Below are 13292 nucleotides of genomic sequence, written 5' to 3'. Positions count from 1 at the left end.
TAATACTGATAATGCTACTCCAGAGGGACATGAACAGCATTAAGCGAACGTTATTCTAGTATCATCCCACTAACACGATTCTCCGAATGTCCATTTCAGAATGCAGCTTTATATTGCTCCTATCTCCTCTCTCAGGTGCATGTCTAAAGAAAGAGAAAACTCTGGGCCCCTGTGAGGAATTTTTGATCCACAGAGGTACACAAGTATAAAACTAGTATAAAGCAATGAAAATCAGGCCCCATGTGTTTGTGTCAAAGCTGCTACACAAAACAAACTATATAAAAAATATTTTACAAAGATCAATAGTAAAGTATGAGATAAACTTCTTATTTGGGAGGTACTGGTAGGAAAAGATAGAGATGTTTCTGACTGAGATTTGAGAGTCTGTCAAGTGGAGAAAAGCATTCTAGGCTCTCATACCAAAAGTGGTGAATTATTGTGATGGGATGGAGATGACATGAGTGCTTGATAGGCAGAGGGAATCCTGAGGGAACCCGAGAAAAACAAGGTTTTGAGGTAGCATTGGGCAACTGCGTCCATGAAGAATTTTGAAATAAAGGAGGGTGCACCTTGAACTAGACCTTGAAATGACTGGGCTGCCAGTTGGAAGATGAAGGAGGGGTGACCATACTTCTTAGCACATGTGAAAAGGAAGGCCGCAGCATTCCACAAATCCTGAACTGTGGAGGGAGCTAGGACTGTGGAGAAGGGAGTTGATAATAGAAAGGCAGGAGGAGATAAAGACACAGTGGGATTTCAGATAATGATAAAATATGTACAGTATTTTTATTTGCGAGGTTGTAATGGCTATGAATAACAGATGCATGCAGTATTTACTTCTATCTAGGTAAGAATTTTATTTACCCCAGAGACTGGAGCAATTCTAAGCTATTATGATGATACTTCTATAATCTGTTAGGTCAATGGGTATTTTGGCAAGCACACGAATATTGAAAATGTCAGCTATGTCTGACAGTCATAAAATGGATTTTGATCTGGTAAACAGTGTTAACTGCTTCTATAATGTAAGGCTTGTCCACACAATGGAGTAATGTGCACTAGGGGAGTGTAATTTCTAAAGTGAACTAGTGTGTTGTGTGTTAATTTGTCCATGTACATCCTGCTGGTGTGCCCAAAATGTTCCCTACTGTGCTTTAACCCAGTGCACCAGAAGGATCTATACAGACCATATTAGTGCTTTTTAGAAATCACATCCCTGTAGTGCACAACTGTGTAGACAAGCCCTAGGGTGACCAGATGTCCCGATTTTATAGGGACAGTCCCGATAGTCAGGGCTTTGTCTTATATAGGCACCTATTACCCGCCACACCCAGTCCTGATTGTACCTTGCTATCTGGTCACCCTAAAAAGCCATACTCTTAGAATATATTTAGCTCTTCCTTAGTTTTGAGATTAAGGTTCTCCCAGATCTTTGAGACTCTTTCCAATGTCCTACATTGTTTCGTATTAAAGTAGGTCTCATATATACAGTAAACATGCTTGCTAAATATTAAAGTGCTAGAACATCCCAAATGGTTTAAAACTTAAAATTTTGGAACAGTCCTTTCTAGACGTATGTGCAAGAATGCATTTCTTTTATAAGATCAAAAAAGTATGGAGCCATTTTTTTAATTACAAAAGGTGCCAAAGCAAGAGCAAAAATTTTACTGCCTTGTTACAAGTGTCTTTTAAAAAATTTAACATTCCCTGTCCCTAAAAAAAACAAAACACTACCCCAACCCAAATTAACAGTATCATGAAAATGCTGATAGAAAACTTAGTTATCAAATCATGTCTGTGGCACTTTAAAAATGTATCTGCTGTATATATATAGTACACTGACTAAATAATCATTTGAGGGAAATGAGCTATGGTACTTTTATGGCCAGATTTTCAAGAGAGCTCATTGAGAAAAATGGGAACTGCTGAGTACTTTTGAAAATCTGGACTAGATTGAACCGAGCTGGATTTATATTGCCTTAAATTTAATCTTCAAGAAAATGGAGTGAAATTCCAGTGGACGCAAATTTTGAAGACATACTATTTAGGATTCCAGTTTACATTTTATAGGTTGAAGTGAAAAGTAGGAAGTTACTGGGCCCGATGGTTGGCCCACTATGGGCCCTTTAAAGGCAGCATGATGACCTTGATGACATGACTGCTGGAATGGCTCCTCAGGGCCAAAGAAGCTGGGCACAAACTTAGAACAAGTTTACGACTGCTCTAAGTTGCACTGGGTGCTGATAAGGGAAGAGGAATTGTGCCATAAAGCCACCTTCTCTTACCTCTGGTGCTGCACAGAACATAGCTCAGCTGGACCAGAGACTCTGAGCCACTGTTTTACATTCTGCTTGATTAATATTTTCTTCCCTTTCATGTTTCTTTGGACTTCAAAAGTTTAATTATTACTATTATACAAATGTGTACATCTGGAGCTAAATTGTGTGTTTGGTTGTGCGTGCAACCCCCTCCCCCCCATATTAAAATCAACAGGAACTGCAAACATGTAGCTAAAGGCAAAACTATATGCCATGAGCTTTTAAGAAAGAAGAAATCTTTGACCAAGTTGTAAGTGAGCATGTATTCTCAGCAATCCAATCTCAAACTCATGTGCATCCAGCTGATAAGTAGGGAGAATGTGGGCTTATTGACTGGTCATTACACAATTGTGGTGTCTCTTCCTGGCCTGTCTGCTTTTGTTTGCAGTAGATTTCAATGGAATACTTAGACAGTGTTATCTGTGACCTAAATATAAAACTATAGCTAGAGGAAATCCTCCGAACACCAGAGTTGGTGCTTATTGTTTTGAACAGAGGACATGAATATACAGTAGTGGTTAAGAACATCTTGAAGACAAGGCTGGTGGATCTTTAGAGCTAACTTGACACACTTCTCAGTATTCAGAGGAATTTAAAATTAATGGATTAAAAACATATTTGATCTACACGATCATACACGATCTAGCCTTTATGGGTAGTCACAATGAAGGAAAGAGAAATAGATATATCTTGGGTATATCTATTCAGACTGCATTCAGTTGTATTCCTTTATTTTATATGGTTTGTTTCCTGCCAGAGCTAAGGCTGCTCATATAACTGCAAACTTGACCGACCTCGTGGCTAACATTGGTAAGAAGCCTATATTTTAGTCTGTGTTGAGAAACAAATGCAATAATAGTAGCAGACTAGAGGCTCTGCAAGGAAATTAAAAACCTCACACAATAGTCTTAGAGACTGCAAAAAATGTATTGACGTAAAAGGTTGCTGTTACTAATACATTCAATTATATATTCAACTCACAAAACGAAGCTATGGAGAACTGATACAAAAACCCCCAAGATCATTTTCTAGGGGAAGAAAATAGTAAAAGAAACAAGCCAGGATCACCTCAGGACATTCAAAAATGTTTTAAGAATGATCAAACTTCAGAAACAGAGACTCTCTCTCAGAATTCCAACGGAAGCAGCAAAGGAAATAAGGGAACATTTAACAGATACCTTTAAAATCTCTGGAAATGGGGAAAGCATCATAGTCAGAATAGGAAGAGGGAATTGTAGCAAGCGGAAAATTGTACACTTAAATCCTTTGGGCATTGAGATAAGACAAGACCCTCTACGTCTGTATTTTTTTAAAAAAGAAGAGATGAGATTAGGTGGATCAGCACAGTGAAGGAATGCAACACTTGAAATAAGACCAATGCTACCAGGCTATTCAAATAGTACCACAGAATCTCTACGGGTAAGTCCATGCTTAAATAATAGCAGTATAACAGCAGGAATATACTCTTGACCACCTGTCCAGGATGGTGATATTGATTGTAAAATGTTCAGGAAGAAAAGAGAGGCTACAAAAAACAGAAAACCCAGTAATAATGGGGATCTCAACTATCCCCATGTTGCCTAGGAACATGTCACCTCAGGACAGGATGCAGAGATAAAATTTCTAGACCCCCATTAATAACTGCTTCTTGGGGAAAGGCAATTCTTGATTTAGTCCTAAGTGGAGCACAGGATCTGGTCCAAAAGGTGAATATAACTGAACCATTCAGTAATAGCAACCATAATGAAATTAAATTTAACATCCTCGTAAAGGGAAAATGCCAAAGAAACCCACCACAGTAGCATTTAACTTCAAAAAGGGGAACTACACAAAAATGAGGAGGATAGTAAAATGGAAATTAAAAGCAACAGTCACCAGAGTGAAATGTCTGCAATACAGCATGGGAACTTTTTAAAAATACCATAATAGAGACTCAAACTATATAATATACCCCCAAATTAAAAAACAAAAAACAGTACGAGGACTAAAAAGATGTCACCAAGGCTAAATAGAATAAAAGAAGCAGTTAGAGACAAAAAAAAAAAACATTCTTTAAAAACTGGAAGTCAAATCCTACTCAGGAAAATACAAAGGAACATAAACTCTGGCAAATCAAGTGTAAAAGTTTAATTAGGCAGGCCCCCAAAAAATTGAAGGGCAACTAGAAAAAGACACAAACAAATAGCAAAAATAGGGGAAGAAGAAAGACTATATGAGAAGCAGAAAGCCTGCCAAACAATCAGTGGGGCAACTGGATAGAGGTGCTAAAGGAGCATTCAGGAAAGACAAGGCCATTGTGGAGAAGGCACAGGAGATTCCCACACCTAAGCCATTCTTTTTAGGTGACAAATCTAAAGAACTGTCCCAGATTGAGGTGTCAAATATTGGCAGTTTTGGAACAAATTGATGAATTAAACTGTAATAAGTCACCAGGACAAGATGGTATTCATTAAAGAGTTATGAAGGAACTCAAATATGAAATGCAGAAATATGATATGTGATCATATGATCAATATGATATGTGAATGTGATATGTAACCTACGGCTTACACAGCTTGTTTTCCTAACTCCACATTCCCTCCCACCGCCCTCAGACATTCTTGTTAAACTCTGTATTTGTGCTGGAAATGGCCCACCTTGATTATCATACACATTGTAAGGAGAGTGATCACTTTAGATAAGCTATTACCAACAGGAGAGTGGGTTTGTGTGTGGGGGGGGGCAGGGGGGAAACCTGGATTTGTGCTGGAAATGGCTCACCTAGATTATCATACACATTGTAAGGAGAGTGATCACTTTACATAAGCTATTACCAGCAGGAGAGTGGGGTGGGGGGAGAGAAAACCTTTTGTAGTGATTAACACCCATTTTTTCATGATTTGTGCGTATAAAAACATCTTCTGTATTTTCCACAGTATGCATCCGATGAAGTGAGCTGTAGCTCACGAAAGCTTATGCTCAAATAAATTGGTTAGTCTCTAAGATGCCACAAGTACTCCTTTCCTATTGCTTAAATCAGCCTCTGTACCAAATGACTGGCAGATAGCTAATGTATGCTGATTTTTTAAAAAGACTTCAGCAGTCATCCTGGCAATTACAGGCCAATCGGCCCAACTTCGGAACCAGGCAACTTGGTTGGAACTACAGAAAAACCCCTAGAACTATCACACATGTTGGGGAAGAGTCAACATGACTTTTGTAAAGGGAAATCACATCTCACCTATCTCTTAGAATTCTTCCAGGGCGTCAACAAACATGCAGACAAGGGTGACCCACTTGATACAATGTACTTCGACTTTTAGAAAGCCTTTGACAAGGTTCCTTACCAAAGGGTCTTAAGAAAAGTAAGGAGTCCTGGGATAAGGGGGAAGGTCCTCCCATGGATCGGTAACTGGTTAAAAGTCAGGAAACAGAGAGTAGGGATAAACTGTCCGTTTTCACAGCAGAGAGAGGTAAATAACGTGGACCCCCAAGGACCCATATTGGTACTAGTGCTGTTGAACATATTCGTACATTGTCCGGAAAAGGGGGTAAACAGTGAGGTGGCAAAGTTTGCGGATGATGCAACATTACTCAAGATAGTTAAGTCCAAAGCTGACTGTGAGGAGTTACAAAAAGATCTCGGTAAACTGGGTGCCTGGAGAACAAAATGGCAGATGAAATTTAATGTTGATAAATTCAAAACAATGCACACTGGAAAACATAATCCCAACTATACATACAAAATGATGGGGTATAAATTAGCTGTTACCACTCAAGGAAGATCTTGGAATCATCGTGAATAGTTCTCTGAAAACATCTGCTCAATGTGCAGCAGACATCAAAAAAGCTAACAATCTTAGGAACCATTCGGAAAGGAATAGATAATAAGAAAGAAAATATCATAATGCCACTATATAATCCATGGTATGCCCACACCTTGATGCAGTCCTGGTTGCCCATCTCAATAAAGATAGATCAGAATTGGAAAAACTACAGAGATGGGCAACAAAAATGCTTAAGGGTATGGAACAGCTTTCATATGAGGAGAGATTAAAAAAAACTTGGAAAAGAGATGATTGGGGGGGGAATATAACAGGGGTCTATAAAATCATGAATGGTATAGACAAATTGAATAAGGAAGTATTATTTACCCCTTCAAACAACACAAGAACTAGGGGTCACCTAATGAAATTAATAGGCAGCAGGTTTAAAACAAAAGTAAAAGTACTGCTTCACATAAATACACAGTCAACCCATGGAACTCATCGCCAGGGGATGTTGTGAAGGCCAAATGTGTAACTGAATTCAAAAAAAGACTTAAATAAGTTCATGGAGGATTGGGCCATCAATGGCTATTAGCCAAGATGATCAGGGATGCAACCCCATGCTCTAGGTGTCCCTAATCCTGTGACTGCTAGAAGCTGAGACTGGACAGCAGGGGATGGATCACTAGATAAACTGCCCTATTCTGTTCATTCCCTCTGAGGCATCTGGCACTAGCCACTGTCGGAAGACAGGATACGGATCTAGATGGACCACTGGTCTAACCCAGTATGGCTGTTCTTATTTGTACTCATGTCAAATAAGAATGAGGAAGGAGGCACAAAACCTTAAGCTAAGACAACATTGGGCACTCAAAGGACTTTAAGTGGAACTTTCATACAATATCCGGAAAGAAATTTAAGATATAGCTGTGCTCTGAATAACTGTTTTTGTGGAATTCTATATTTACTGTCATAAGCTTCCATATCAATTTTGTTCAGCAGACAAGTAAAAACATGTTTACTAAACTGCCAACCTTACGAATTCAAAATTGGGTCTTAAAGTCAAGCTTAATTCTTTCCTTTTTATGTATCTTCACAGAAGAAGCCAGTTTGACTTTAAGACCCCAGTTTGAGTGTGCAGGGTTGGCTTTTAGATAAGAAGTGTTACTTGTGTACTCAACAAGGTTGAGATGGAATATTTGAGACAGAAACATGGAACCCCAAAATGCAGTTGTTAGAGAATCATTTTTTAAGGGTAGAACCACACTGTAGAGAAAACAATTTTTTTTTAAATAAATTGGACAACGATTTGGACTAAAAAGAATTGTGATCTAATGAACTGAGAATGGGTGTACGAGCCAGACAACTATGAGATCTAATCCTGGCTCTGTTACTGGCTCACAGTGTAGCCTCACAAGTAATTTAACCTTTCTGCTTCAGTTTTCCCATCTGAGAAAAAATGAACACACTGCTTAGAGGTGTTGAGAGGGTTAATATTTGTACAATGCTTTCAATACGCAAAGCACTGTGAAAAAGCTAACTATTCTGGTAAAAGATTAATTTGCTATCTCAAGATGGACTTAGCTTCTCGGCGTCCTCTCCTAAAGCTTTCTTATTTTTCCACATATTAAAAGAAAGAGAATGATAAACTATTAAAATGTAGTTACTCATACCTTTATCACTTCCATAATAATAGAAGGCTGTTCTACTCAGAGCACACCAACGCTTCTGCCATTCAAAGCCAAGAAAACTGTGGTCTGCAATTAATATACAATTTATGTTAGATTGCTTTTACTACATATATTTAACAGAAATATATATACAATGTGTATTTTCTTCAAAAGGCGAGAAAAGGAAAAGAGGTAGCTGTATGCAGTCCAGAGGGAAAACTTGGAGTAAAAAGGAGAAGAGAACAAAAAAGAACTTGAAGATGGTAAACAGTACAGACAGGATAGTCTTGTGAGGTATTAAATATACAGGAACTATGAACAACTTTATAAATACCTTCTACAGTTGTAACGCAGCATTAAACAGGCGTTAAGGTGAAAACACAAGGATTTATTCAATCAAGGTAAATATTGACTGAACCAAAGCTAAGCTCAATATTTGCTTTCTTGAAGGAAAATAAATTTTGATGCTCCCCAAAACATGTAGTCAACATACACATTGTTACATACATTCTTCAAAAATACCCACAAATCTCTGAATTATGTGTCACACTAGAAACTCATTGACCCATCACAAGGCTCCTCAGTTGACAACGAACCATGATTATTTTCTTGTATGTCACAATACAAATTATTTGAAGTCTCCTCTTTTAGCTAATGGTGTTGTGACAGATATGTTAATTTCCTGCCATATCCTTGGGAGTCCTTATTGAATTAATTATGAATATATTTGGGATCCATTGTATTCAGTGAATGATTTATGTGTTATCATGGGCTAGGATTGTATCTAACCTCTGAAGGGGGAAGATGTGACAGATGTGAAACCTGGGGACTCAAAGGACTATATTGAACGATGTGCCAGACAAGAATGGACTTCTGGCACAAAAAGTGTTTAGTGGTTTTCCTGAGTAATATCCAGGAGGAGGTGAGTGCAAATTCTTCACTTCTGGTTATGCAAAAACCTAACTTTTTTAAGTTATGCCCTGAAGAGTAGGCCTTTGTCTGCTGATTACCCATGAAGCCACGATCAATGGTCCAAGCTGTATAAAGGAAAAGCTGAATGCTTTATGGTTGTTCTAGTTCTGAATCTGAGACAGTTATGTACTTGTAACCATAGGAAAACCTCTTTGTTGGTTTTGAAGACTGACATCTACCAGAGTTTCAGACTGGAGTTGAGGTGACCTCTGGTAAGCTTTTTAGCATGCGTCTAGGTTCTTCTATTGTTTGTTAGCGTTCTCTGTGATCTTTTTACCTTAAGAATAAATGTTTTTGCATAGAAAGGGCTGTGTGGTAACATTAATATGAACATTTTTCATAAAGCCAGCTTACTTTACCTTTTCTGCGTTTTTCAAGGTATCCAGCCTTTAGAACAAATTGAAGGTCTTGAGCAGCAACAGGAGGAAACTGGTTCCCTGAAAGAAAAGAAAAGTATTATAAACTGCTGTTTTTCAAGCTAAACACTACTCTATCCATATTAATAAGAGTTGGCTGATTTTACACTGGCAGTGCCAAGGAACTACTGGAAGAGCAGAATTCTATTAACTACTATTCCAGACAATTTTTGGCTAAACAGTCACAAGTATAATGACAAAGCAGTTGGCTGCATTGCTATGCCAATGCAGTGACAGGAAAATTATAGCTGTGAACCAGCCCCTCAAGTCTCCAAGTGTGAAAAAAAAATCTGTATCTACTTTCCAGACAAGATGAAAATTCAACACATTACATTAATCTAGAAGATGTTAGTTTGCATCTTAAAATACACAGTTTAAAGTGAGCTGTTTAGTAAAATCAGAGTGTTTTCAAATGCTTGTATAGAAGCAAAGGTCCTTAAATACCTTAGATACAATTATTAACTGTAATTAAATGCAGAATTTAGTTTTTAGCCATCATCACCTCCAAAAGCCTAACAAAAATCTACTGCAACAGTCTACAAAGCGTGCACCCACATGCCATGCTGTTTAGAAAGAAAGGAACCAGATGAAGGGATGATAAAGAGCAATGTCTTGTTATTGACAGATAATGTATAATTTGTGCTACATTAGGAAAGCACTGTTAAAACAAATAGACAGTACTTGGGGATATTGGACAGACAAGACAAACACACTGCTCACAAACTGCCCAAGCTGCTTCTCTTTCAGGAGTATTGTTATTTTCTGTAAAATGACCAATGTGTTCAGTTATATTTGTACTTCCCTCCCCCCACAATTGTTAGCTCACAGCTAGAAGTGTGAGATTCTAATATTCTAGATTAAACTGGAAACCTAGACACGAAGAACTTATTTAACAAATTAGTTTCAAATCTTCACAGATGTGGAATCAACTTTTTAAATTCTAAAATACTATAAAGAGCAGAAATACAGCTTTAGACGTGCCTGACCATTCATGTATACAAATGTCCAGTTTTTCCACAAGTACAGCAGCTATTCCTGTGAGGGGAGGGTTAATATATTTGAGCATCAAAATGTAGTTTTCCCATTACTTATTATCATTAAATAGTCATAATAAAGTCACTGTAGGTAGGTGGCAAATTTATATGGAAGCAATTTTTAATCAAAATTTTATACATAACCTTGTTAGTAATACAGTGAAAACCACACTAAGGATCACCATCAGAAGTCTGCTTTTTAAAGAAACCACTGTGAAATATCCCATCTGGAAACTAATTTGTCTAACCTTGAGCTAAACACTACCTCTGCTAGGTAACCAATGCCTGCTGGGCCCTTGGGTGGTCACTTAAAACAGGATTCTACTTTTACCTATTCTTTTTGGGTACTGGTTTTGTTAACAAAACATATTTGTGACAAGGCAAGAAAAATGTTATCGAGAACAAGAGCAAACAAGTTACTAAAGACTACAAAAGAAATGTACCGAAGAGAGGAATCTACTCCCCTGAGAAATCCAAAACTTTTCAAATAGTAAAAAAAAAAATATATGGTTAAGTTACAACCAATGTAGCAAAGTGTATTAAAATTCCAGTTATTACAAAATTGTGCTTTGACATTCAGTATTACACTATTACTTTTTTATTTCTAATTATTTCACCTTAAGATTATTACATTACATCAGGTTTCAGGGGGTCCCAAGCAGGACCAGCATTAGACTCACTGGGGCCCAGGACAGAAAGCCAAAGCCCTGGGCTCTGAGCCCCGCCCAAGCCTCAGAAACTTAGTTTTGCGGGGCACCCTGTGGCATCGGGCCCCAGGCAACTGCCCTGCTTGCTACCCCATAACGCTGGCACTGCCTTTTATATGCAGAAAACCAGTTGTTGTGGCACAGGTGGGCCGTGGAGTTTTTATAGCATGGGGGGCTCAGAAAGAAAAAGGTTGAGAACCCCTGCCTCCACCATTATTATTTCCACTCCTGTGGAATTTATGACCAACATATTAAAAACAAAAGAATTATGTACCACATGCATGAAAGTATGTGACCACAAGAACTGTGATTGGGAATTTTACTCAGGACACTCACTAGCGCATCAGTTAAGAGGCTGATCTAGTTATTAGATCAAATAATAACTGGTTTTTACTTGCTGAAGATATGCAAATGGTTTCTGGCTTAAGATCTACAGCTATTGGGCTGATGTACCTTAACTCAGTCACAGCTGTACTGAAAAATTATCCATTTCACGGATGGGGGAGGAGGCTTCAGAAACAGCCTGGATGTGCTGCTTTAAATTGGTCATTGGGAGGCATCAGCGTGCAACACTTCCAGCTTTACCTCCTCCATGAAGGCTTGTTAGACACTAGACCACTAGACACTGCAACAACAAATGTGGGGGAAGGGAAAAACCTAATCTGTCAAACACATTAACTATTGTTGCTTCATTTTTAAGCACAAGAGCTTCAAAACATTATCTGGACTCCAATTTTATGCAAGGTATTAGTTCAGGTTTGTTTTGTTTTTCTTTTCTGGGAGAGGAAGGGAAATCTGAATGGGGTTATAATATAGCCTCTATAAGAGGTATCAGATCAATAGCCATGGACAATGAAGACCTTTATCTACAGTCCAAGAAAAGCATCCACAGGGATTTCTCCACACTTTCCTGACCATAGCTGGAACTTGATCTGGACTGCCTGCCTTCAGTGGAATAGAGGAGTTCAGGCTCCAGAGCAATTCCATCCTTCTCTCTGCTGAGATTGTCAAGTTAGTGCCAGCTGTATGATGGTAGTTTTGGGGATACAGAGATTAGCCTGCAGAGAACTAAAGTGAAAACAAAGTTATTTCACACAGGGCACTGAACAGCCTACTGTGTGGAAAGCTACAAGTAACAGCAGAGGCAGGTACTCAATACCATACTTCTTCTGGGTTATGGTGTGAGGAGCAGTCTCTCTCCTCTTCCCTTACCCCCCACTAAGCAGTGCAGAACTGAGAACCCAACCCTGGTTCAGCTGCTCACTGCATTATGAACAGCAGATCCACCAAACAAGAAGCAGGTCAGTTTGACTAGTGCTCAAAATCTATGGAAGTGGGAACTGACCAGATACTTGTCAATTTCACGCTGCAGCCTGGAAAGTCTTAGAACAGAAGCAGGGTGGCAATGGTGGGAGAGAAAAAGACAACACACAGAGCAGAGATTTGGCAAAGTTTCCTTTTTCCTTCCCCTCTACAACAGAAAGAGTATTAAGAATCAAGAGGGCAAAGGAGAAAGAATAAGGAGCATGGCGGGGCAGCCCCACTCTACCCAGCCCAGTGCAAAGGCACTATTTACAAACCAGTAGTTGCCAGATGCACTATGGTCTGCCTGGCCCTGTGCTGCCAGCATGTCCCTTGCCCTCAGGGGCAGGCCCATGCCGCCACACAGCCCCCCTGCCCAACACTGGAACACCCCCAGACCACCTAAGGCCAGAGTCCCCTCCATCCCCCCTTAACCCTGCCACAAATGCCCAGCATCCTACATAACACCACCCCTCCCAGCGCCCCCCTGCCCATAAGCTCCACCACAACTGGCCAGCACCCCACACAGAACCCCCACTTCCTAGTGCCCCAACACATACAGATCTTCCCCGCCCCCTTACAGCCTAGGCCCCATCCCATAGACCCACTCACCCACACCCTGCCTCCTGGCCGCACTCACCGGCCCCGCTGGAAAGCAACTGTGTCTGCTGGGCTGAGCCGGCAGTGCAGCCAGGGCTGGTCCCGGGTCAGGGAATCGCTCCAGCCTCTGGAATGGTGTGATCAGCCCTCTGGAGTGGCGTGATCAGCCAGGCCAGGATCTGCCCTGCTGGGCTCCCTCAGGACCCACTTACCTGGAGGGGTGCAGCCAAGACTCCCACACTGTCTCTTCCCAAAACTGTCTGAGACTGACCAGGCTTCTGCACCAGTCACAGGTGGCTCAGTTCTGGGAAACAGAGACTGCCCGGAACTGGAGGTGGCCAGGTGGCAGAGAGAAGCTGGTGGGTGGGTCCAAGGGTGGAAAGGAGCTCTCGGATGGCCGAGAGAAGCAAGTGGTGGGTGTGTGTGGTGGGGAGAGCCAGCAGGCTGGCGGGGTCTCAGGGTGTAGTTCAAGTGGGGCAGGCTGGGGCCCCTTCTGCCAAGGGCCCAGCTCCATGGTGCTACTGATG

The 13292-nt window shown here is 40.2% G+C and overlaps 1 protein-coding gene across 3 annotated transcripts in view; it reads right to left on the bottom strand.

The window, feature by feature from the left end:
* SKAP2 (src kinase associated phosphoprotein 2) overlaps positions 1-13292 on the bottom strand; it is a 147006-nt gene that overhangs the window by 40815 nt on the left and 92899 nt on the right. For all 3 annotated transcript variants that reach the window (XM_084620992.1, XM_084620993.1, XM_084620994.1), the window contains 2 exons: positions 9066-9143; positions 7738-7821 (listed from right to left, as the gene is read on the bottom strand). In XM_084620992.1, the coding sequence (XP_084477118.1) occupies positions 7738-7821; positions 9066-9143 (162 nt within the window). The remainder of the gene's footprint in view (positions 1-7737; positions 7822-9065; positions 9144-13292) is intronic.

This window comes from Lepidochelys olivacea (assembly GCF_965140295.1).
Source record: "Lepidochelys olivacea isolate rLepOli2 genome assembly, chromosome: 2".
Lineage (NCBI taxonomy): Eukaryota > Metazoa > Chordata > Testudines > Cheloniidae > Lepidochelys > Lepidochelys olivacea.
The sequence above is the reverse complement of the archived record's forward strand: the minus strand, read 5'-3'. Positions and strand labels throughout refer to the sequence as shown.